The 24,702-nt window shown below is 52.7% G+C and overlaps 8 protein-coding genes across 8 annotated transcripts; 5 read left to right on the top strand and 3 right to left on the bottom strand.

The window, feature by feature from the left end:
- Window positions 1-2,876: 2,876 nt before the first annotated feature.
- BO85DRAFT_420571 (Zn(II)2Cys6 transcription factor) lies at window positions 2,877-5,120 on the top strand (the record flags this gene model as incomplete). The annotated part of the gene is made up of 4 exons (XM_025657895.1): window positions 2,877-2,898; window positions 2,988-3,242; window positions 3,297-4,162; window positions 4,221-5,120. 4 exons carry the CDS (start codon window positions 2,877-2,879, stop codon window positions 5,118-5,120), a joined length of 2,043 nt encoding a protein of 680 aa, XP_025516006.1.
- A 798-nt stretch (window positions 5,121-5,918) lies between these two features.
- BO85DRAFT_449186 (putative MFS drug efflux transporter) lies at window positions 5,919-7,808 on the top strand. Its single transcript, XM_025660109.1, has one exon. The coding sequence runs from the start codon at window positions 5,942-5,944 to the stop codon at window positions 7,619-7,621; it is 1,680 nt and encodes a 559-aa protein (XP_025516005.1). The 5' UTR covers window positions 5,919-5,941; the 3' UTR covers window positions 7,622-7,808.
- Window positions 7,809-8,349: 541 nt separating this feature from the next.
- On the top strand, window positions 8,350-15,432 carry nrps7 (putative nonribosomal peptide synthase; the record flags this gene model as incomplete). Its single annotated transcript, XM_025664719.1, has 1 exon — window positions 8,350-15,432. The coding sequence occupies one exon, from the start codon at window positions 8,350-8,352 to the stop codon at window positions 15,430-15,432; it is 7,083 nt and encodes a 2,360-aa protein (XP_025516004.1).
- A 592-nt stretch (window positions 15,433-16,024) lies between these two features.
- Window positions 16,025-17,111, bottom strand: BO85DRAFT_513751 (S-adenosyl-L-methionine-dependent methyltransferase; the record flags this gene model as incomplete). The annotated part of the gene is made up of 4 exons (XM_025664718.1): window positions 16,025-16,277; window positions 16,379-16,526; window positions 16,618-16,871; window positions 16,936-17,111. 4 exons carry the CDS (start codon window positions 17,109-17,111, stop codon window positions 16,025-16,027), a joined length of 831 nt encoding a protein of 276 aa, XP_025516003.1.
- Window positions 17,112-17,656: 545 nt separating this feature from the next.
- Window positions 17,657-18,366, top strand: BO85DRAFT_513749 (uncharacterized protein; the record flags this gene model as incomplete). The annotated part of the gene is made up of 1 exon (XM_025664717.1): window positions 17,657-18,366. Exon 1 carries the CDS (start codon window positions 17,740-17,742, stop codon window positions 18,364-18,366), a length of 627 nt encoding a protein of 208 aa, XP_025516002.1. The 5' UTR covers window positions 17,657-17,739.
- A 107-nt stretch (window positions 18,367-18,473) lies between these two features.
- On the bottom strand, window positions 18,474-19,923 carry BO85DRAFT_468670 (C2H2 type zinc finger domain protein). The gene is made up of 3 exons (XM_025662283.1): window positions 19,653-19,923; window positions 19,143-19,578; window positions 18,474-19,092 (listed from the first exon to the last, which is right to left on the bottom strand). The coding sequence occupies exons 1-3, from the start codon at window positions 19,814-19,816 to the stop codon at window positions 18,526-18,528; spliced, it is 1,167 nt and encodes a 388-aa protein (XP_025516001.1). The 5' UTR covers window positions 19,817-19,923; the 3' UTR covers window positions 18,474-18,525.
- Window positions 19,924-20,043: 120 nt separating this feature from the next.
- Window positions 20,044-21,382, bottom strand: BO85DRAFT_449182 (DUF4448 domain-containing protein). The gene has a single exon (XM_025660108.1). The coding sequence runs from the start codon at window positions 21,172-21,174 to the stop codon at window positions 20,224-20,226; it is 951 nt and encodes a 316-aa protein (XP_025516000.1). The 5' UTR covers window positions 21,175-21,382; the 3' UTR covers window positions 20,044-20,223.
- A 724-nt stretch (window positions 21,383-22,106) lies between these two features.
- BO85DRAFT_371360 (aminoacyl-tRNA hydrolase) lies at window positions 22,107-24,159 on the top strand (the record flags this gene model as incomplete). The annotated part of the gene is made up of 5 exons (XM_025655998.1): window positions 22,107-22,430; window positions 22,506-22,893; window positions 22,965-23,023; window positions 23,409-23,739; window positions 23,855-24,159. 5 exons carry the CDS (start codon window positions 22,107-22,109, stop codon window positions 24,157-24,159), a joined length of 1,407 nt encoding a protein of 468 aa, XP_025515999.1.
- Between the last annotated feature and the right edge of the window lie 543 nt (window positions 24,160-24,702).

Here is a 24,702-nt window from a genome sequence, read left to right as displayed (position 1 = left end):
CCCTCTACATGCGCGTACCCGATTTCTATCTATCAATAAATCTGGATCATCAGCAACCTTAAATCTGATAGACTGAATGTTCATCCGTAGTCCCCGTACCTACTGCTGTCAGTGACTTCGAATACATTATATTCGCAAAGTTCACAACATAGTATAAAAAACTAATAAGTATCTAATACAGAATAATAACAAAGGCATTACGTATCAGTACTGTGCGAATACAGGTTGCGCTAAAGAATATTCGTTTATTGCACCTGCATCATCCAGAATAAGAATGTTACACAAAGGGATGTGTAGGTTACATAAGCAACCAGGGTACGAGACTCCATAGAAACAAAGGTTTCACTGCAAGCTATTAGTCCACCCATTGCTGCTACAAGCCAAGGCGCTTGACGCCCAACGAGAGCCAAACAAGCCCAGCTGTTTCTCGAGGGGCAAAGAGCGCTGACAACTTCGGTTCTGACCGCGTTTATCCGAGCTATTATCACATCACCGGGTGTAACGGCGGAAACCTAGCTGAGACAACTATCTAGGCATCGATACCGATGGCTGTTACCTTTATTTAGAATCATCTGGGTGCGTCTTACTCTACAGGACGGTGTATCGGCCCGACCAGAGAGGTCTCGAGGAACAAGAGTTCACGGACATGAGTTCATCCCGTAGTGCGTTCAAAGGACACAAGCAAGTAGTCAAGTACATGAATGACCTCGCTGACTGATAAGCTTAGGTTGATGGAATCTACAGACAATTCGCTGCCATACTCACAAGCACTTCCGTCCCGAGGGATCAAGGAATCATGCACGGATGCGGGCAGGAAACGCCTCGTAATCAGGTCAATTGCCGACATGCGAGGACAATCTGCACACGTGGCTGCTGACGAAGGCGAGCATCAGAGGGGACACGAAGATGAAGGAGAATAGCAGAAGAAGGGGGATTCTAATCCGTTGCCCCGGAACCCCGGACACTCCCACTTACCCACCGCGGAGCCGGGTACTCCCACCGCTTAGGGGAACATTGATAATGGGGATATCCCACCGCCGGGCTGATTAAGGGGTTCTAGATGCTCCGATGCTCCTGCTGCGCCTACAGAGGGAGCATGGGATCGACCGGGCAATCCCACCTGCAGAAGAAAATGCCCGCGGGTGCTCCCACTGGCTGGGCTGTGTTTGCTTAACTCGGCCGGAACCTCCCACAGCGAAGCTGACATCAGATCAAATGCCCACTCGGACTGTCCCACCGAGGATGGGAGTGGTCGATTGGATTGTTCGCTTAACTAGTGTGAACATGAGTGCTGCGTACTGAAGCTGACCTCAGATCGATCGGGGACGCCCACTGCTCCCAGTCCGGGTCCAAGACCTGGTGAAGAATATGCGCTTGGACCCCCAACAAAGCGAACGGCTAAAGAGCTGGCACCAGATCCACCACCAGTGGGAGGAGTGGGATTAAAATCCTCCGGACGCTCCCATGCCTCGATCCTTCCCGGGGTTGGAATAGGGATCCATTTTCCCGTTGTGATTGCTCGCCATTCCTCGCAATATCACATCCCAAAGTGTTTATGGACCCCTCTTACTCACGACCCGACGCACTCCAGGATTTTTAGGGTGATCTCACGTACAGTCTTTCTTGATGCGCGGCAGTAATTCTAGAACCATCCCAAAAATGGCATAGGAAAATCAGGACTGGCGTTGCAACAAATTTAGCCATGATCACCGGCATCTACTGCTTGGACCGTTTGCTAGGTACCGCGCCGAAGAAATTTTCAGCAGAATCTAACCTTTACATGGGTAAAAAAAAATAAAAGGGGTAAATTTGTGGGAATCTGGTACGATTCGGACTTGAGCTGTCACCAAGCCAACTGTCGTTCTTGGCTACTATCCGTATCCATGGTAGTCTCACAACTAGTCGAACGTTTTAAGAGAACCCGTCTGATCCTCGCGTATTGTCCGTCAAGAAAACTGGACTCCGTTCTATTGCCATGTGAGCACTAAAAACTACGGGGTGTTTCAATTCATCACCGAATCAAATTTCGCACCCAGAGAACCAATTTCGCCCCTTGCAAAAGTTCATGTTTTACGCAACTGGGTGTCGTCAGATAGGTTAGCATCGGCCCAAGTTCGCTCCATACAGGATGCATTCAGACCCACGACAGACAGCAGCCATCCTGTCACTCACGTGGGAAATTACCAGGGGCCCTGCCATGCAAGGTGAGATCCCACGAGGATTTGCCTGGACGCCACGCGGAGAATTGAGGTGCTCTTCCTTTCTGCAGACCCACTGGTCTGAAGGATGGTGGGGGAGGGGACATCGTAAAAGCTCTTGGCTCTACCGGCTGGACCCATGATGCCATCGTCGCCATGGTCGTTCGGCATTGGAATGGCGCCGCATGTCAAAGCTTCTCGCCTTCTCCCATGGGTCGTAGATTGGAGGCAATCAATTCTACCTGGTGCCCCTTCACTCAACCGGCTATTCGAGGCTCGGTTTTCTTCTTCGTATAACTAATCTGACCTGCAGTTGTACATGTCTGGGCAGGCAGGTAGGAAGGCACTGAAATTAGTACCTCGTAGTAGTCGTTGCAATGGCGGCGAAAGTCAGAAGGAACAGCCCATCCGTCCATTCATCCAGCCATCAGCCAATTACCCAACTAGTTACCCAATCGGCCAGTGAGCCTACTGCATGGTGTTAGCGACTTTCGGTGCTTCAGCCTCCATCTGTCTATCTTTTGGCCCCAATCCCTCGACGCCATGCTAGAGCATATATAATACTATAGAACAAACCCGCAACCTCATCCGGAGAGAAAGTTCCATGGAATGTTGAACAACCGGATCCTAACCACTTGTCAAACTTCCCAGCAAGCCAGCAAGATTGCACTGCATATTATGGCTGCAGCCACCAAAATCCGTAAGCCCAGCTGTTTTTTCTTGCTTGTGCTTTTCTGCTGTGCGCAACATCCCGGCTCTCATACTCACATTCCCTGCTTCCTATTTCAGCCGCACGAAGCCTCAATGGTTGCTGGACATGTCGTGTACGCCGGAAAAAATGTGATGAGACTCGCCCAACATGCAGCCGATGCATTTCCTTGGATCTCGAGTGTCACGGATACGGTCCGAGGCCGTACTGGATGGACAATGGGGCCCTGCAGAATGAGCAAGCCTCGAAATTCCGGCAGATGGTTAGTCAAGCCCGGTCAAGGAAGAGAAGACAGAAGCTCCTTCTGTCCACTCGCCCAGCAGCCCGCGGTAAGGGTCTCCATCTACAGATGTCAAACAAAGGACCCGCACTAAGATCGATTACTCTAGTCTATCCTTTCTTTAATGTAGCCCAAGACGAAATGCAGGGTCTAACCCGAGACAGTAATGCGGCTGCCCTGAATAATAGTACGCTGGCGTGCAGCACCATGCCTCTCAATCAGCTCCCCACCCCTGGAGGCACCTCGGTCTTCCCTGAGGAGGACTATGCCACGTTCTCCAAGCAGTTGGAATGGTCGCAGAACCCTTCGTCTCCCTCCTCGTCTGTAGAAGGTCTCCTCACCCCAAACGTGCTGGAAATGCAAGAGCCCGGGATTGCATGGGGTGATATGGTGACATCGGACGATTTTGGCTTGGCCTTGAGTAAAACCGCCCTGTCGGATCTGGATGACTTTATGTGGAGCGCATCCCTGGATAGTCCCCACATACAGAAAGACCCTACTTTGTCTCCTGATCCGACAAACCTGCAACCGACGTCGGGAATGCATATGCTTGCAGCTGCAACCTGCGGACAGACCATCTCGTGGCCCATGACCCCTGTTGACCCAATTTCGGGAAGCAAGTCCGAGGATGAGTTACTGATGCACTACTTGGACCGGGTCTTCTACATCCAGTATCCGTTCTACCATACCCAAGACCGACAAGGAAGAGGCTGGCTTCTCTCACTTTTGCGGCGCATCGAGCCCGCATACTATGCCAGCCTGGCTCTCAGTGAGCTCGACTTGCTCTCGACGTCGCTTCCTCAAAGTGAGCTCCCGGCACGACTGACGCAGCTACGTACCAAAGATGGCTATTACGACCTAGCCCTTCAGGGAATGCAGTGCATCATGGCTGACTCGTTCAGCTGGAATGCACAGAGTCAATTTACGCGCAATCTCGAGGGACTCGTTTCAATACTTCAGCTTTTGTATTGGGAGGTAAATGGTCCATCCTGATGATGCGGTGCGATTGAAGATACTGACTTTGCTCGTTCAGATACTTGCTGGCGGAACCAAGAACTGGCAATGGCTTCTTCGGCTGGCCGGCAATCTGATGCCTGCATTCATACAGATGCAGATGTCTTCTACAATTCATGACGCATCTGGTCAGGTCTGCCCAAGTTTACCGCTGGACAATCAGAGCCCGTCCTCCGAAGACGACTGTACTGCGAAACTCCTCCTTGGCTCTTTTGTGTCGTTGGATATAATCGCTTCTGCTTCTACCCGGCGTGCTCCCTTTCTGGAAATTGATCATGTGCAGATGTTAGACCATTTCGGGATTTCTCTAGAAATTCTAATGGGGTGTCGGAACTCAATCATGGCCCTAATCTCAGAGGTTTCCGCGCTGGATCGATGGAAGAAAGAGGCCGAGGCGGCTCGTAAGCTCAGCATCATTGAATTAGCACAGCGTGGTGGGCAATTGGAGGAGCACCTACGACGGGAACTCGCCGATCTCGAGCAAGTGTCCGCTCCAGGGTCACTATCAGCATGGGGTTCCTCTGCCACCCCGGGTGGTTCCCGGGCTCACCGCAGCATTAACAAGGCGTTTGGGCTCGGAGCCATCGCCTATCTCCACGTTGTGCTATCCGGGGCTCATCCCGAGCTGCCGGAGATTGCGCAAACTGTTTCCGAAGCCATTATTGTGTTCCAGATGCTTCGCGATCAGCGACTCCTGTCGAGTGTGGTGTGGCCATTTTGCATCGTAGGCTGCTTAGCGCAGCCCGATCAACGGCCTTCATTCCGGGAGCTCTTCACGACGGCGGAGGCCACAGTCGGAACACTGGCAGAGGCGTCTCGAGTAATGGAGGAGTGTTGGCAGGCAAGGAAAGGTCGGACATCAGATTGCGATTGGGTTTCGGTGATGAATGAGCGCGGAGATTATGTGCTGCTTCGATAGAGCGAAAAGTACCATACCCACATAGAGAGATGCGATTATGAGTCACGATAGAATAATGATCATAATAATGAAATAGAATTACATTTCCCCAAAAGTCTCAAAACATTTCAAGTCCCTAGATTGAGAGGACCTCCGAGGGATTATGTAGAGTATATGCTGCAATCATTGGCCAACAACCTCCTTCTCCTTGAACCACTATGTTTATGGTTAGCTATGAATTCCTCCCACTATGCTTAACAATCACCCGGAGCTATACACCCCAGACATCTCTGCAGCATCTATTAGGAATAAAGTGAGGGATGATCCGACCATCGATCTATTTCTCTAATTCCCTCTTCCCAACCTCACGTAATTGATTGGTGAGATGCTGTTGGTGGGCGCCGGCGGTAGAGCTAAAAGCTGCAGGAATCACGACTTGGGCGCCGTGACTAATATCGGGCGGCATTATTGCCTACAAGTCAACTCAATTACGAACTAAAGCAAACTAAAAATCTATCCCACGGGGCTAGAATAAGCTGCAGCCCGCTTAGGAATGAGTGTGTCTGATTACTCCGACCCTGCAGGCCAGTGGGAGAGACCGTGGGCCTGACTGAAATTTGGTGAGACATTAAGGGCTGGTGGGAGGCCCCGGCCCTAAAGGATTGCAAAGGATTGGCGGTTCTGGCTGGTGGGAGAGTCCGGGCTGCTGCGATGGATTATCTTTCTTTTATATACCCTGATGGACTGTTATTCTCTTGAAAATGATTTTGAAGAGTGATGAGTACAGTGGTTCCTTAGACAAGTGTTTTTGTTGACCCTTTTACCTTCTTCTGTCCCTCCCAATGGCTGTCGACGCCACGATGAACCACCCTTCTTTGGAAAAGGAAGAGGGCCAACTCTCTGAAAAATCCGCTGCTTCCAACTTGGACTCGGAGGACCAGCAGATGGATGCTCCTAAGGAAGATGAAGCTCCTCCGCGCGACATTACAGGCTGGAAATGGGCCATTGTCGTGGCGGCCATCTACAGTTCGCAGTTCCTCTTTGCCCTGGACAACACTATCGTCGCCAACGTCCAACCCACTATCGTCGAGGACTTCAACGCCGTCTCCAAGCTGTCATGGATCAGTGTAGCCTTCCTGATCGGCGCTGCTTCGACCAACCTCGTCTGGGGTAAGATCTTTGCCCAGTTCAACGCCAAATGGACCTACATCATCTGCATCGCCATCTTCGAAATCGGGTCCGCCGTCTGTGGCTCCGCACCCACCATGAATGCCTTCATTGTCGGTCGTGCCATCTGTGGCTTCTCCGGTGCTGGCATGTACGTCGGTCTGATGACCATGCTGGCCGTGACCACCTCCATACAAGAGCGTCCTACGTATGTCGGTGGCGCCGGTTTTACCTGGGGTGTGGGCACCGTTCTGGGTCCCATCATCGGAGGTGCCTTCACTGACTCTTCTGCTGGCTGGCGCTGGTCTTTCTACATCAACTTGTGCATCGGTGCGATTTGCGCCCCTGTCTACCTTTTCATGCTCCCCAACAAGGACCCCCGGCCCGGTGTCAGCCTGGGAGCCCGTGCCCGCGAGATCGACTATCTGGGTGGTATCCTGACCATTGGCGCCTTCATCTCCGGTGTCATGGCTATTTCCTTTGGTGGTGCGACTTATCCCTGGAACTCAGCCAAGATCATCGGTCTGTTCTGCTGCTCGGGTGTGCTCTTCATCCTGCTCGGTATCCAGCAGGGCATTCCTGTCCTCACCACCAAGGAACGCCGTCTATTCCCCGTCGAGTTCCTCCGCAGTCGCACCATCCTCATCCTATTCGCCATGACTGCTTCCGGCGGTACCCTCATCTTCCTTCCCGTCTACATGTGCCCGCTCTTCTTCCAGTTCACGCGCGGTGACTCTGCCCTGGAGTCGGGTGTCCGGCTGCTCCCCTTCATTATTCTGATGATCGTGGCAGTCATTGGCAACGGCGCTATCCTCTCTACCCACGGACTGTACATGCCGTGGTTCTTGGCTGGCGGTATTCTCTGCTTGATTGGTAGCGCGCTGATGTACACCGTGGGTCTCACGACCTCAGTCGCCCACATCTACGGCTACACGGTGCTGATTGGGTTTGGAGTGGGCTTGTTCTCGCAGGCTTCGTTCTCCATTGCACAGGCTGTGGCCGAGCCACATATGGCATCGTCGGCGGTAGGTTTTATTACCTGTGCGCAGATCTCTGGGTGTACGATCGCTCTGGCCATCGCCAATGCACTGTTCCTGAACAAGAGTGTGGAGGGCATCAAGGCCGTTTTGCCCAATGTATCCTCGTCCGAGGTCGAGTTGGCCATTACAGGTACTGGGTCTCAGTTGTTTGACGGACTTAGTGAGGAAACGAAGAATAAGGTGTTGGAGGCGATTGTCAGGGCATTGAACAACTCGTACATTCTGTCAATGGTGGCGGCGGCGCTGGTGGTGGTGCTGAGTGTGTTCATGAAGCGCGAGAAGCTGTTCATTGCTGGAGGTGCTGGAGGTGTCTAGATGAAGCTTGAGAGGTAAAATGGGAATATGGGGAAGTATAGCTAAAGCAGACTTCTGATGGATGCAGATAGATGCATTATTCTACTTAGATTTGGGGACCATCTCCCTCTCTGGGTTATAGATAGTATACGAGTTGGGATACATACACATCCTGGCATGTTTAATGACGACTTTTCTTGAGATCAAATCCACTCCATCCTAACATGTCTACACCCATGACCACGTAGAAGAGCCACCACAGCACCTCTGGTTTCAGCCACGCCATGATCCCAACGAGTCAGATAAAGACGTATTCACGCCCCAGTCATGTCGTCACCACTGACAAATGCCACCCTGCATTTTAGCTCTACCGCCCAAACCCATGCCTTGCCGCGCTCTGGAAGGATTGCTTAGCCTTACCGTCCACCACCTCCCAGCCAGCCCGATGCCCATCACTGGCCCTCGCAAAACCGTTTAGCCCAACCGCCGAAGCTAATGCACGGCGGGGGGCCTCGTGGCAAACTGCCGAGTATGTGTCAGACTGCAGGATTGCAGGATGGGCGCATCGCGGTTTCTCGAAGCCCTCTGACCCACCAGATACGAGAGCAGAAACCGGAGAATGACTGGGATCAGACAAGACCAGGGAGCATATTATCTAGCCAGGATCATGCATTGGTAGCAAGAAAGTAGAGGCATTGATACCTCCTACTGCATATCCTATTTTCTGATTACCATCTTGATGTGACAAGATGATTTCCTACTACGAGATCCAAGATGCCCATCCCGTCTCGCCTCCCACATACCAATCTCTCAAGGGCCATGAGCAAATCTCCCAACAACCTATCCAGGACCCAGAACTTGCCGCGGAATACTGGACCGACCTCTTTTCCCATGTTGGAGCGCAACCCCAACTCCATTCCTTCCCTCTCGATCACCAATGGCCACGATCTGAGACTACTATCCGGGCCCCTGAGCATCTTCTCGAAGCGGCATTAGACTTTAGTGAGAGATACAGCATTCGACTAGATGACTTGATCTATGGGATATGGGCCCTGGTATCTATTCGACACACGGCGGGTGGCCACCGCACCGCTATCTTCACGGTAGCCGGACGAGACCGGTCCTTCTTCGGACCAGAGTGCACCCAGCAGGAGCTAGAAGACCAAGAAGACTTCCCCCTGGTTCTATCCGTGCCAGAGGATATGGAAGCTCTATCATGGATCCGACACGTTGGTGCCGCCAGTGCTGAAGCAGCCACGCACTCGCACCTGGGCTACAAGCAGATCCTCACGCAAACAGGCGCCGCTCCGCCGCAAGTCAAAGTGTCTATTATACCTGATGACAGTGAAGAGGTGATGACAACCGATGCTGACTTTCCTCTCGTGCTGAATCTGTCGGCATCCTCTGGGCTGAAGCTGAGCATGCGGCATAATCTGGCCGTGCCGCGGACCAACGTCCGAGTACTCCTTGACCACTTTGCTGCTACGCTGCAGCAGGTGGTTGAGAAGCCGTCAGTAAACATTGCAGCAGTGAGTTTGACATCTCCAGCTGAGAGACAGCTACTCCATGAATACGGTAAGGCTGCCATCCGGTCCCGTCGCGGGCTGGTGCACGCCTTGGTTGAGAAACAGGCCCGGCTGAGACCAGACGCTCACGCCGTTCAATTCGAGCTGGATGCTCCCCTTCCCTACGGCACATTGAATAAACGCGCAAACCAGTTGGCCCGGTTACTGCGCTCATACGGTGCAACTTACATTCCCGTGCACATGCGCACGTCGACTGACTTCATCGTTGCCCTGCTGGCTGTCCTGAAGGCTGGCGCTGCATACGTGATCCTGGACCCCGATGCACCGGCCAGCCGCAAGTCCTTCATAGTGGAGGATGTCCAGGCAGACTTCGTTCTGGTGGACTCAGACACTGCGGGTGAATTTCCTCGCGAGCACAAGGTCCGCGACTTGCTGAGCGAGTCCATGGGCAACGACAACAGCGACTTGTCTCTCGATAAAGACGTCAGCTCTCTGGCATATGTGATCTACACCTCCGGGTCAACAGGCAAGCCCAAAGCAGTCCTCCTAGAGCATCAAGCCGCGTACAACGGTCTCCTGGCCTTCCCCAAGATGCTTGACTTACGCCAGCTACTCTTCTTTAACCCCGTCTTCTCCGCAGCCCAGCGCTCCATGTGGGCCACACTCAGCGTCGGAGGATGTCTGTGCCTGGCCAGCAAGGCTAATTTGACCGTCCATCTGGCCAGAACCATCAACAGCATGCACATCACCTCCGTCGACATGACCTCGACCACAGCATCTCTTCTCTCACCGGACAACGTGCCCTCACTACGCCGAATGGTCCTAGGCGGCGAGCTGGTAAACCCAGCAGTGGTACAAACCTGGTCGCATCGCGTCGAGCTACTGTCTTCATACGGCCTCAGCGAATGTACACAGCTCAACTGGCGCTACAGACTCCAAGATACCCAGAGCTCATCCCGCATCATTGGTCAGCCCTTCGACACCACAACCTCCTACATCCTCGTTCCCGGAACCACCTCCCTCTCTCCGCTGCTCATCCCAGGTGAACTCTGTCTTGGTGGCGCCCAGCTCGCCCGTGGCTACCTGAACAACCCCGAAGAAACAGCCCGTCGCTTTATCCCCAACCCCTTCGGTCAGGGCAAGCTTTACCGCACAGGAGACCTCGCCGTGCGCCACGCCGACGGGTCAATCGAGATGATCGGCCGGATCGATTTCCAGGTCAAGATCAACGGTCAGCGCGTGGACCCGGCCGAGCCGAACGCCGTCATTCAGTCCTATGAAGAAGTCAAGCAGTCTGCTGTAGTTCCCGCTGCTGTGGGCGGGAAGACAGCTCTTGTGGGAGTGGTTGTGAGTCGCGCCGACGGCGACTGGGACTCACTCGTGGCGAACCTGCGCACGTACCTGGCGTCCAGAGTGCCGCGGTATATGGTCCCTGCATTCTGGGTGCCTCTGGCCGCGTTGCCAACGAATGCGAATGGGAAAGTCGATATGGCTGCTATTCGTGCGATTGTCGAGGATTTCGCGAAGTCCGGGCAGCTGCTGCCGGATAGACCTAAGAATGGCACTAACGGGGTGGTCTGGACGGAGAAGGAGATGATTGTGCGCGCTCTCTGGGCGAGATTCTTATCATTCGCTGAGGAAGATATCTCAGTGGAGGACTCGTTCGTGGCGCTAGGTGGTACATCACTGGAAGCTATCCAGGTTGTGTCTCAGCTGCAGACTGAGCATGGGTTGATTCTGCGCGTGGAGGATATTATTCTTGGTCAGTCGCTGGCTCAGGTCGCTGGTCTCATTCAGTCCGGAGGCACTGCAGTGAATGGTCATGCGCCGTTTACGCTACTGCGCGAAACTCCCTCCTTCGAGCGTTTCGGTATCAACACGGTCGACGTCGAGGACGCCTTCCCAGTGACGCCATTCCAGGAAGCCATTATCGCCAACACTATGCTGGGTGGTACCAAGTACATCTACAGCCGGTCATACAGCTTCACCGGACATAGTGCTGGGGCAGTCAAGCGTGCACTGACATCCCTCATGGACAGGGAGATCTTCCTGCGCTCGACTTTCATCCCAGACGGGGTATCCTTCATGCAAGTCGTACGCAAAGCTGCCCCTGTACCCTGGGAGACGCCCTCCATGGATGTGAAATCCTACATGCAGGAGCAGATCCAGAAGCCTATGCACGCTGGCAGTCTGTGGTGGCGCGCAGCTGCCTTACCAAACAACGTCTTGGTAATCACCATCCACCATGCGCTGTTCGACTACTGGTCCAGCGAGTTTCTCCCTCAGGATCTGTCCTCCCTCCTTACGGGGTCAGCACCTGTCCAGCGCCCTCTCTTCAGTCAATATGTGAAACATCTTCAGCAGCACGACGAACCCACCATGCAGACCTTCTGGAAGAAGTACCTCGACGGCGCAGTTCCTACCCGTCTAGGCGCACAAACCGAGCAGCAGACTCTCGTCTCTGCTTCCCTAACCGTTGACATGAAATCCACAGCCTCCGCACTAAAAGTCACCCCCAGCATGCTCCTCTACGCCGCCTGGTCTCTCGTTCTTGCTCGCGCCACCTCCTCCCCGGACGTTGTGGTAGGGGTTACTCTCTCTGGAAGAGAAGCCCCCATACCAGGTATCCTGCAGATGAGCGGGCCTACGCTGATGATTGCTCCGCTGCGGGTGAAGGTTAATCAGAACAGCTCCTTCGAGGAGCATTTGGCCTCCGTGCAGGCTAGCCTGTGGGACGTGGCGCGACATGCGCAGTACGGCCTGCGCAAGATACTGAAAGTGAGTCGGCAGCCAAAGGATCTTTTTGACACAACGGTCAACTTCCTCATCAAGGTGGATAATATGCCTACTACGGCTAGAGGATTAACCATCCTACCGGAGAAGAACTACGGAACTCACGACTACATCAAGTTGGAGCTGAGTAATGAGGACTTAGGCCGCGTGACTCTATCATCTATGCTGGAGGATGGGTATGCCAGGGTTTTGGTGCAGTCTGTCGCTGATATCTTGAAGGTTGCGGCAGAGGCACCAGATACCAAGGTTGCGGGGTTGGAACTCGTGCGAGATGGTGTGGTGAATGGTGTTGAGAGGGAGGTCGATGGGCCAGTGGAGGTTGCGAAGACCAGCCCAGCTGATGATGAGCTCGGCCACTCTGCCTTTCACCGCATCGCCTGCAACTATCCCTCTCGCACGGCTGTCGAAGATGCCACCGGTGCCAGCATCACCTACGCCGGTATGGCTATCAAGGTGAACCAGCTGGCCGGGCTGCTGCGCGCCAAGGGCGTCGTCCTGGAACAGGTGGTTCCTCTTCTGCTGGAGAAGTCCATCAGCACCATCATTGCCATGCTGGGAGTTATGGTCTCCGGAGGTGCCTTTCTGCCTCTTGGCCCGGAGAACCCTCGTGAGCGCAACCTGGGTATCATGGAGGACTGTGAAGCCAAGGTGGTCATCACGGACCGCCAGAGCGCCGGCTTCTTCGACGATCTCATGTACGATGTGATCGTGATCGATGATCTGGACTGGGATGCCATGCCCATCCAGCGCGAGATCGTCCCCGATCTCACCCCGGATAACCTTGCGTATCTGATCTACACTTCGGGCAGCACAGGTAAACCCAAAGGCACGTTGCTCACCCACCGAGCCCTAGCCACAGCAGTGGAGGGCATCATCGAGTCGACAGAGATGGACAACTCGCATCGGATTCTCTGGGCCCTGAACTACACCTTTGACGGATCGTTCTTCTCCCTTTTCTCAGCCCTAGCTACCGGCTGCACGCTCTGCGTAGCACCCCAGAGCACCATCGTCGGCAACCTAGCCGGCCTAATCAACGCCATGCAAGTCACCGCCGTCTGCGTAACGCCCACCATGGCCGGTCTCTTCCATCCGGACGACGTGCCCACCCTGCAAATCCTGGCCACCGGCGGCGAGCCCGTCACTCCACACATGCAGACCGTCTGGGCGCCGCGCATCACCGTTCACAGCGCCTATGGACCAACCGAAGCCACCATCTGCGTCACCACAACGCACGTCACTCCAGATATGAACCTGCGTAACATCGGCCGGCCCTACCGCAATGTAACGGCGCAGATCCTCGACCCAGACACCCTGCAGCCCGTGCCTGCCGGTGAAGTCGGCGAGCTGTGTTTGGCCGGGCCGCAGCTGGCAAGGGGGTATCTGAAGCGTCCAGATGCCACAGACAAGGTATTCCGGCACCGGCCAGACGGAATAATCTACCAGACTGGCGATCTAGCGAGATGGCTGCCCAGCGGGGATATCGAGCTCTTCGGCCGCAAAGACGACCAGGTCAAGATCAACGGCTACCGGATCGAGTTGGGAGAGATCGAGAGTGTTATTATGCAGACGGGGCTGTTCAGTCAGTGCGCTGTTATTGCCGCCACAGTGCTCAAGAAGAAGCAGCTCGTCGCATTCTGTTCGACTTCTGCCCCGGGCTCGAGGGAGGTTGTGCTGCTGGCTCCAGAGCAGGCGCCCATTCTGGATGAAATCAAGGACCATCTCACCACCCTGCCCAAGTACATGGTTCCCTCGATCTGGCTTCCACTGTCAGACTTCCCGCTCATGGGCTCTGGCAAGATCGACCGCAAGCGGTTGCTGGCTCTCGCTCAGGACCTAGCCGACGACGAACTCAAGGCCTATCTACCTGCCGAGGAGATCTCAGCCATCACATCCCCAGCAGAACACAAACTGCAACATCTCTGGTCCAAGCTCTTCGACACACCGGCCGATGACATCCACGCCAACTCAACCTTCCACGCCCTTGGCGGCGACTCCATCTCGGCCTTGAACCTCGTCAGTCTCCTCCGACAGGACGGATATCAGGTGCGGGTGAACGACATTCTCTCATCCCGGACACTGCGCGACCAGGCGGCGCTGCTGATCGAGGAGCCTGCTGCTGTTGCAACTCCACCCACAGCTTCAGTTGTCCCAGCCTTCCAGCCGACGGAAACAATGTACAACCAGCTTGCGCAGCTTGGCATCTCCCGCTTCGAAGTAGAGGACATCTACCCCCTAAGCCCTGGACAGATCGAATTTCTCACGCAGGGCAACAAGCCCGAGCAATTCTGGCAGCTCATGACCGTCCGTCGACTGCCACTGGACTTTGACTTCTCTCGCTGGATCACCCTGACCACGCAGCTCACGCAGTACAACCAGATCCTGCGCGCGCTGTACCTGTACGCCGACGAGAGCCGTGATCCCCGCACAGCAGTGCAGGTTATCCTGCGCGATGCGACCCTCAACCTCACCTACCACACCTACACCACCGAAGAAGAAAAGCAATCCCTCATTGACAGCAACTGGGAGAGACGCTTCGATCCCGCACGACCATTCGTGCGCTACGCCCTCCTCACAGACGCCACCACAGGAGCCAAAGACCTCGTCATCAAACTCGACCACGCCTCCTACGACGGCACCTTACTACACATCTTCGACGACCAGTTCCTAGCCCTCGCGCGCAATGAGCCTATCCCAGAATGCACCCCTTTCAAAGAATACATCAACTACATCACATCGCTCCCGAAACAACCCCAGCTAGATTACTGGACCAATCTCCTTAAACCCTACCACAATGATACCACAACGACACCCTACCTCTCCACTCTCCAAAACCCATCATTGAACAATATAACAACCTACCCCATTCCAGCAGACATGGGCATCGACGCCCTCGCTACAACCCACAACGTGACTCCGTCAGTTATTTTCCAAACGGCGTTTTCCCTCCTCCTTTCTCACCTCAACACCTCGTCTCACGGGCAAAAACAAAGTATAGTCTACGACACCCTAATAACCGCCCGCAACGTCCCCATTCCAAATCCCCAGAGCATAACCGGCACATGCGCAAACTTTTTACCCTTCCTCTCCACTATCGACAAATCTCAGTCCATTAAGTCCCTGCTGCAGGATACCCAGCGAGATTTCTGGACTTCCGCAGACCACGCTGCCGTTTCACTGTCGGAGATATACGAGGCATTGGAAGTGGATAGGGATGTGGAGGGCGCGAAAGCGCTGTTCTGTTTCCAGCCGTTTGAGAAGAAATTTGACGGGAAGGAAGAGGATGCGATGAGGTGGATCGTGATGAAGATGAGTAAGAATACGATGAAGTTCAATTACGGGGTGCAGCTGGAGGTGGGGAAGGGGGCTGAGAGGGGAAGTTATGTCGTGAGATTTTATTGGGATGGGAGGGTGTTTGATCAGCAGGGGGCGAGGAGGGCGGTGGAGTTGTATGGGAGGGTTTTGGGGGGTTTGGGGAGGGAGAATATTGGGGATTTGGATGTGGAATTCGAATAGATTAGAGAGGATATAATGATGTTATTTTGTCTTTGATATTGGGTTGGGCGTTAAGAGGGTTGTTTTTTTGGGGGGGTTGGGTTAGAGTTAGATCTCAGATTGGATATTGTTGTTATATAGTCTTTAGGGAGTTTGTTAAATTATTGAGATAGATGAATTTGGTCATAGTCTATACTTTGATATACTATTTCACTTTACTCAGTTCTAGTACTAGAGTCATATATATCAGTCTCAAAGTTATAGAAACATACGTCAGTTCTATAGAGGGTTCATAATTAGATAAAGGCACATACAATGAAAACTATGCTGCGTATGACTATGATGTCCTTATATTAAGTCAACTATCACCTATTTCACTCATAAAGATCAAAGAAAATATATCATACTCGACCATTTCTCACAAATCCATAACACTCAACCCTACATAATATACTCAACTTAACCCCCAACATACAACAACCACCTCACCTCCCTACTAACCCTATAATAAACCACCCACTATACAAACACTCCCAAATAATGAAGGTATAAACATGTATCTCATTTAATCTAAAAGTAAACTAAAACCCCCAAGCAAAGACGGAGTGATGAACTACTTCCTCGCCAAAAACACAAACCGCCTCACCTTCCACGCGACACCCCCCCTCGCCTCCACCGCCGCCTTCTCCAACAACTCATTCAGCTCTCCCTTCTCCTCCCCAGGCACCTTACTGATCAATTCCCCAAAGAGGCCCAGATAATTCATCTGGTCCAGAATAAGCGTGTACGTGCCCGGATGGCATTCATCGCGGAGAACATCGCGCAGTCCTTGCTCCGCTAGGGTTGATGCGAGGTGGATGGACCATCTGTTTACCATCAATCATTAGCATCTAATATTATGTTCCTGAAGCAGAGGGGCTAAGTGTATGGAAGGGGAAAAAGGAAGGGGGGGGGGGGGGGGTCATACGAAGGCATCTTCGACCTAAACTTCCCATCAATCCTCTTCATAAGTTCCTCCGAGTTCTCCGAGACCGTAGTCTCAGGATCACTCTTCACGAGGGGCCGGTTGCCTGCGTCGTCGTTGGGTTCTTCCCATTGGATGTAGCCACCGGGCTCTATTCCAACATTATCAATATCATACCATACCACTCATCGGAAAATAAATGTAATAGGTTAAAAATAAGGGGGAACGAGGAGTATACGTACTAACAAGTCTCATCAAATTCCTAATCACGGGCCTCGGATCCCCACCCGCTTGCAAGACAACTTGCACAAGAAGTCTGGCATGCACGACATCATATTTCTCCACGTACTCCTCTGGGATCTCCTCCAGAATGTTGAGATGCCGGAGGGAGATGTTAGATGGGAGGAATCCCGGGGCAGGGTATTGCTCCGAGGAGATGTCGAAGCCGTGGAGCGTGGCGTTGGGGTATTGGCGGTGGAGGTCGAGGAGCCAGATTCTTTACATTGTTGTTAGAGCTTCGCTCATAGATGTAGAGGGGGGTGTAAGGGGGAGTTACTAACCCAGTGCCGGTCCCTACATCGGCTATGGAAATGTCGCTGTTGCTGCTGGCGTCGGGGAATCGGATGGATGGGTGAAGGAGGTATCCGATGCTCTCTTTCCAGATGTAGTGTTGGAGATTGAGACGTGTGGAGGCGATGACGTCGCGGCCGAGACGGTAGGGGTCTGTTGAGCCCATTTTTACTTCGTGGTATATGAAAATTGGGGGAGGATAGATGGATAGTAGGGTTGTCGAGAAGTGATGGTGTGTGTTGTGTGTATGGGCTGATGATGAGATGGCCGGATATGTGGCAGCGGTGGAATGATCTTAAATCACTGGCATTCATACATCTTGACTCCATTCAAATTCAATTCGTATAGTATAGTTCGTGTATACAGTCCCTAATCCAATCAGAAGGCATACCGCATGCGGGCCTTAATTAGCTCTCCCGCCGTGGAGGGAGAGTAAGATACTAACTAGGGCGCACATGGCAGTTAGCGTTGCCGCTGGTGATGCTGACATCCGCGCGAGTCTGAAACAAGTACTTCGGCATCCTGATACTCCTTCAGCATCCTGCAAGACAATACGAGGGACAGTAATAGTCAAAGGCTGATATACCGATATGGCATGACTTGATAATCATTGATGGACTGATCAGCAGTACCTCAATCACTGTATTTAAAAGTTAGAAGTAGTCCAAGAAAAACACCCGTCTACTATCCTACCACAGACATCTCCCATAACCCTAATACAATCTACTCAAAACACTCCAAACCAACCACACATACTCATACCTCATCAGCCAATCAATCAACCAACCCTCACTATGGCAGCAAAATACCCCCTAATCGAAGGCATCGACATCCACAACCCCTCCCCAATCCACGAAGCCAACGCCGCCTTCCTACGATCCTTCCCCATCGACCGCGCCGTCTTCCGCCTCTATGCCCGCTCCCCAGGAACCTTCCTCCCCATCATGTCCGTCCTGGACAGCATTCTCTCCGGCGAAAAGCGCACCATTCAACTCCTCGACTACCAGCTCATTGTCCTCCGCATGACGGGCCTCATCAACGCCGAGTACCTCTTCGGCATCAACGAGCCCATCTCGCGTCTTAACGGGCTTGGCGACGAGAAGATCGAGGCTCTGCGCAAGGGTCTGTCCTCGAAGGAGCTCATTGCTATGGGCACGTGGACGGAGCGCCAACAGTGTATTCTGACGCTGGTGGAGGAGTCGATCCGCACGTATGATAATAACGAGGAGACGATTCTGTGGGCTAAGAGGGTTATGACGGATGATGAGGTCGTGGAGTGCTTTGTTGTACTAGGGTTCTATACCACTATTGCGAGGATGACGAAGGGGTTGAGGGTACAGAAGGATCCGGTTATTCCGCATTTGGAGACTGCGATTGTGGATACGATTACGAAGAATGAGAAGGATGGGGTGGAGGCGTAGATGTTATGTTCTGTTTGTAGTTGGTTGCTGGGGTAGAGATGGAGGGTGTTTGTCCTTTATGTAGTGATAATGGAGTTGATTTGTGTTTTACATTACAGTCTTGATCGATCGTATTTGATATGCTTCAACCACTGCAAATATAGATGGTATGTAGTGAGACTAAATGTTCCCCAATACATGCATCATCCGAGCCTGCTTCGATATCCACTCATCCTCCCTAAACTCCCCTAACCCATCCACGCTCATCCCCTCCAGGGCTCGATCCCACTCCGCTTGTGTCCCTGCATCCCATAACTCGTGGTTCTCCGGCAGCGGGAACTGCAATTCATCCGCCGTTAGAAGGATGTTGCCCATCGATGCCCCATCCACCATCTGGCTCAGCGCCGTCGAGCCATAGATCGTTGTGCACACCTTATACAGTGCAATGTTGAATCGCTTTACTTCCTCAATACTGACCAGCATGTATTGAGCAATCGCAGGTTCCTGATATTGCTGTAGGATGCGCGGATAATAAAACATGCCCCGGAGGCGGCAGCTCCGAATCAGGCACTTGAGCAGCAGCTCAGTATCAGTCCTTAGTCCAGACGGCTTCAAATCTATCCCGAGAGAGCCGTGCGTTTTGTATATCAGAGAGAAGATGACATGTAATAAGATCGCCTGGTAAATCGGCAATGGCCACGACCCCGAATGGGGTATATGTACTTCATCGGGAACATCCCATCTCTCCTGCAAACTGCATTAGCCTTTATGACAGATTTACAAATATTTGCACCAACCTTCTGCTGCAAAATCGCCGAATTCAGCTGCTCATGCAACTCGACAGCCGCACACCGTGCGCTCCTCTCCCCACTCGCCCACAAGCCCAGCACCACCATGGACTGGACCAACATGGGAATTTCATGGCGGATGCGAAACGTCCCCCGATGCACAAATGGCCAATGCGGATGAAACAACTCAAAGAACATTTTAACAAATTGTTCTTCTCTGGACACCGCTGGCCGCGGGCTCACGGACGCTGGTCGGGTTTCGGGCGCCGGGGAGTCCTCCGCCTCGCGGAGAGAGCAGCGAATGCCCCGATGCTGACATTCCGTGCAAACAGGCTTCCCTTCACAACGAGCCTTGATGGCTCGACAGTTGGAGCAGGCGCGTCGAGCTCGGTGGACGGGTTCGTTCAACTGATGCTTCACTCGTAGATGTCGCCGCAGTGTGTCACTAACGCACGTTACTAATGACAGAACAACAAGCACGCAGGAGCCTTGCGCGCTGCAAGCTAGCTTTGTGTATACTTTCGTCCGAATTCCTGACCACAGATGGAACAGGGATATGTCCGATCTTGGATATGTTTGGCCTCATGGCGACGGAGGTGCTCTTTGCGCCGGTATCGGGCATCACAGTTGGGGAAGCGACAGACGAACTCGCCCAGCGAGTCATTCCTGGTTAATTTATCCATGGCGGCTGAGGGATCGCTCACTCCACAAACCAACTATATCAAGGTGGGAGGCGTTGCGACGGGGGGATGCCCCGGACATGGTGAGTGGGAGAATAGTTAGTATAGACTGTGGCTGCTGTAGAGAAGCCGTGGGTTATGTAATGGCGGGTGGGATGCTCCGGCACTAAACCCTCTAAAAGTATCATTTTAACTCTTTATCTCCTAGGCTACTGCATTCGTTCTCTTTCCTATTCTGGTTGAAGGATAGCGTGAGATTTTAGTCTTTCTTGCAGACACTAGTCCAATAACAGTCATACCAGTGAACGGGCTCGTTTATACAATACTTTTAAAGCCTGCCACCAACTGGGCCAAGCGCGCACCAAATCCTGCATGCCTTAGTCTTGCCGCACTGCTCTTATGCTCTTGAATTACACCTGCCAGCCCTTTGTTTTCGACGAATCACGCTTGACCCCAAAGCTGAGACTTCCCTCTAAAGCTCCCTTTCGGCCGGGCTGGGCGACTTCGGTGATGTCCGAGCTCGTCTCCTCCACAGTTCTCTCCGACGTTGACTCGCACCGGTTACGACCTAGACGCTGACCCTTGGACTTTCTAATGCCATACCCCGGGCCCCCGATGTTCCCCAGATCAATTCGCCGGCTGTCTCGCATGCCAAAGTAGAGACCAGCAACAACGAGTATGACCACGCTGAGACTCACTGGGAGGCCAATATACAGGCCCAACTTGTTGAAGGAAGTCGGTCGAGGAAACAAGCGATGCTGCACTGGCTTGGGGTGAAGAACAACGGTTGGACCCCGTCGGGCACTTGCCCGCTTATCTGACACCGAGTCCAGCTCGATGATGTAAAGCGTCAGAGGGTTCTGCTGCTTTCCTTGAAGCCATTCTTGCTGCATATGGATGTGAGTATATCCGTAGCTGTTGTCCGTCTTGTCCGAGGTAAATGTCGAATCCCCTTCTATAGAGTCCGTATATCTCAGTTCGATGGTGATTGTGGCATTCAGAGGATAAAAGTCCGCGTCCCAGGTGATGTAGTAAGTCCCACCAACCGTCACATTTGCACCATTCTCTGGGAGACAGAATGGTCGGGCAGCGCCATGAGGGTCCCTACAGATGGGGAAATCACCCGGTGTGGGGGAAGATCGTCGGATCGCCATGGTTGTGTTTGGGGGAGGCTCAATTCTCTCCGTCATCGCTGAACGAGTAAGCCATGTTAGACCATTGCCCTTTTGAGACAAGATACCTTTGGAGTGGACAATAGCCCCATTCTTTCCGGCGACGATGTAGATGACCTCACCGAATGAGAAACAAGCCATGGCTGCTAGGACTAGTAAACAGGCCCCAGCTTTCTTCCAGGTTTGCATCACACTTGACAACGAAGGCGGGTTTCTTGATTGAGGATAGATTGGTTTGGTTTGGTACAATATGGATGCAGTAAACTATTGAAGTATTGCATCTAGCGATGAGTTGCATAGAGCTGCATCTGTCAGTCGCTGCAATACTGCATCTGCCACATTGCTACCGACAGATGCAAGTAAATGATACTAAGGAAGGTGCCATGGTGGCAGGGAGTGCATCTCATGGAAACAGCGAGCATCTCAGCATGATCGAGCGGCACAACTATCATTACAACAGCATGCTGTGTCTGTCATAATCAAATAAGCAACCATATTTGCTTTTTCTTTTGTTTCGCTTCTCGTTAAATCTCCTAGATTACCGTTAATACCACCCTATCTCCATATGGAGATTATTTGTTGTGGTTGCACATCGCATTGTTTAGTGAAGCTGTCCGGATGCTACACAGCTCCACAGATCCACTGAATTGCCGCGTGTCAACATGTCAACAATGCCATTGTAAAGAGTCTCAGGGAACATGCAAGACATGCACCCCCTAATTAGTAGACAAGTACGTAGTTGTACGGTATCTGCATCCACAATCTGCGCAGAATCCAGTGCAATCGAATCTGTCAAGCTAAAAGTGTTCCAGAAGGCGGAATCCCCGCTTCCGCGGCGGTTGGATCCTCGGGCGGCCATTTAGAGTTAGGCCACCTGTCGCCGACGCTTACATCTCTCGCCGTTTCACTCGACCTTCAACATCCCCAAGTGCCTGTCTTCCCCAGCTGCCTGCTGTCCCGTACTTTGGCTTTTGAAATTCTTCTTCTTTCCAAAGTGCGCCCGTTCCTTCAATAACAGCTCAGGTTGGTTTTCTCTTCCATCCATCCATCCATCCCTTGGATGTGATAGATTCCCTCGAACCCCCCTATACTGACCACGCGTCATCAACTGCTTCAGCATCATGCGCTTCACCCCGGTCGTCGCCCTCCTCCCAGCGCTCGCTGTGGCTCAGGAGCAGGTTCCCCTTGCGGACCGTGTCCAGGGCTGGTTCAACAAGGCCAAGTCCTACTTGCCTACTGCCACCCCGGTCGCCCCCGCCGCTGCCGTTGTTGAGAAGGTCGTCGAGAAGACCAAGATCCAGGAGAAGACCGTCTCCGAGTTCAACTTGACCAACTGGCAGTCCTACCTGGAGCCCGCTTCGGAGCCCCAGGACTGGTTGGTCTACATCACCGGAGGAAACAAGACTTGCTTCGGTCGCTGTGACAAGGCAGACAAAGCGTTCAATGTAAGCAAGCCCTAGAAAAAGGGGGCGCACCCACTCGATTTCATAACAATAGTCGTTAATAATCCTCCTATTTAGGAATCCGTGCTTTTGTTCTCCGCCGATCCCACCTCCCCTAACCTCGGTAAGCTGGATTGCGAAAAGAACAAGGTCCTTTGCTCTGCTTGGGGTGCCGGTGCTCCTTCGGTCTGGTTCCTCCAGGTGCCCCAGGCCCAGCTTGGTGAGGAGCGCCCCAACACTCCCCTCCACACCGTCTACCTGAACTCGACCACCGTGACCCCGGAGACCATCTACAAGGTCCACTCTGAGAAGGTCTGGGAGAAGGCCCCTGCCTACGACGGTCCTCTTCACCCCACGGACGGCTGGCTCGCTCAGAACAACCTTCTGCTCCCTCTTGGATATGTCATCTACGGCTTCAGTGCCATCCCCAGCTGGCTTTTCATGATCGGCATCAGCTTCTTCAGCCGTACCTTCATGTAAGTTGTCTTGCTCTGATCGCATTCTTTCTGTTTGCGATCTGCTACTAATGTGTCACAGGAGCCGTCGCCTTGGAAACGTCGGCGGCGCGCCCGCTCCTCGTCCGAACTAGACGTGCTGTTAAGGGAAGATAGCAGTTCTTTTAAAATGATTGGGATGTGTATATAATGAAGCAGAGCGCCTGTCAAATTGGATTGCGGTGTTTGGGTTGATGCCTCTAACAGTTGTAATACAGTAAGCAGACCAACATTCTAGAACAATTTATTTTTCCACAATATTTCATGCATATCAATACGTATTCAACAACCCCAATAGAGATAGTAGAGACATAGCTAGCTCCCAACTAACCTGTCTCAAACAATCAATTAATCAATCGTAGAAACCAACCACCCGGCCCGCTAACGTCACCGCCGACCAAGCAACATCCAGCTCCGCTCCGCCTTTATCGCAAAACCACCACTCAATCCCTCTACCAAACCACCACCCTCCACACCCACCCCCAAGAGAACAATCAATCCCAAAATGTCCGACCTCGACCGCACCACCCCCTCCACAGCCGCCTACGTGGTCGCGACCGCCATCCTCGCTGGTATAACCGGCTACTTCATCGGCCAAGGCAGCAGCCTCGGTCTTTTCAGCAACAAAGAAAAAGAAGGCTGGCCGAACAGCTACAACGTGAAACCGCACCTAGACTCGTCGGACGAAGACTACGAATCTGAAGAAGAAGAGGACAGTGAAGAAGAAGGCGACGGCACGGAGCTCGCCAACTTCGACAGCTCCAATGAAGAAGTGAAATTGGTGCTTGTCGTGAGGACGGATTTGGGTATGACGAAGGGTAAGCATATCCCCGTCTTCAGTTCTACAATATTATATCGATGTCTCTGGCTATGGATATGGATATTGTATTTGTGTTTTATGAGCGCATGCTAATATGTTTGATACTGTTGCAGGCAAAATCGCCGCCCAATGCTCGCACGCTACCCTCGCATGCTACAAGTACCTGACAGCGTACACGCCGAACAGCGGCATCCTGCGCCGGTGGGAATCGCAAGGTCAGGCGAAGATCGCGCTGCAGGTCAAGTCGGAGGAGGAGATGGAGGAGATGCAGGCTAAGGCGATTAGTCTGGGACTTTGCGCCAGGGTGATTACGGATGCTGGACGGACGCAGATTGCGAGTGGGAGCCGCACGGTGTTGGGGGTTTTGGGTCCCAAGAGTGTGGTGGATTCGGTGACGGGGCATTTGAAGTTGTTGTAAACTTTTTTCTTTACTCCGTATCTATATCGATCGAAGTTCGGTTTGGGGGTGTTATGGGTGTAGCAGTGAAAAGATCATGCGGGATTGTTGGGTCGGTGTGTTGAGATATGATATTATATGGCGTTTTGGAGAAGGGTCTCGCGATGCGATGTGCTTCATCCTTCGGTTCAGCATTATGGCATAATCTTTTTCTAGTAGCATGTCGAGCATGCTACATCGTCCATTCTTGATAGACGCTAGCCGACATATTGATCGGTTCAAGTGGTGCCCCAAGCACACTCATATAGTATGCGCACAGTTTTACATCTTTACAACTACATACATAAATTATAATGATAGGAATGTTGGCAGGTCATGGTTATTCCCTGACCTCAGTGACCGACGGTCAATTCGGTAAAGGGAGTAGGAATATGACGCCGTCAGCAACCAGGTTCTCCAGCCGAGCTCACCAAGATGGGAGCTCAAGACCAGAGTGAACACCCAGCGCCAACCTTTAATCTGAGATCTGTCGACCGGAAGTGCAAAAACCATCCACAAGATGAA

This window comes from Aspergillus piperis, assembly GCF_003184755.1.
Source record: "Aspergillus piperis CBS 112811 unplaced genomic scaffold BO85scaffold_8, whole genome shotgun sequence".
Classification (NCBI taxonomy): domain Eukaryota; kingdom Fungi; phylum Ascomycota; class Eurotiomycetes; order Eurotiales; family Aspergillaceae; genus Aspergillus; species Aspergillus piperis.
This window is presented reverse-complemented; position numbering and strand designations above follow the sequence as displayed.

Coding starts and splice junctions, on each gene's coding strand:
- BO85DRAFT_449186 (XM_025660109.1), top strand. CDS start 5,942: ATGGCTGTCGACGCCACGATGAACCACCCTTCTTTGGAAAAGGAAGAG.
- BO85DRAFT_468670 (XM_025662283.1), bottom strand. CDS start 19,816: ATGGATAAATTAACCAGGAATGACTCGCTGGGCGAGTTCGTCTGTCGC. Junction 19,579..19,652: donor GGTCAGGAATTCGGACGAAA/GTATACACAAAG, acceptor AACGTGCGTTAG/TGACACACTGCGGCGACATC. Junction 19,093..19,142: donor CGGCGATTTTGCAGCAGAAG/GTTGGTGCAAAT, acceptor TGCAGTTTGCAG/GAGAGATGGGATGTTCCCGA.
- BO85DRAFT_449182 (XM_025660108.1), bottom strand. CDS start 21,174: ATGCAAACCTGGAAGAAAGCTGGGGCCTGTTTACTAGTCCTAGCAGCC.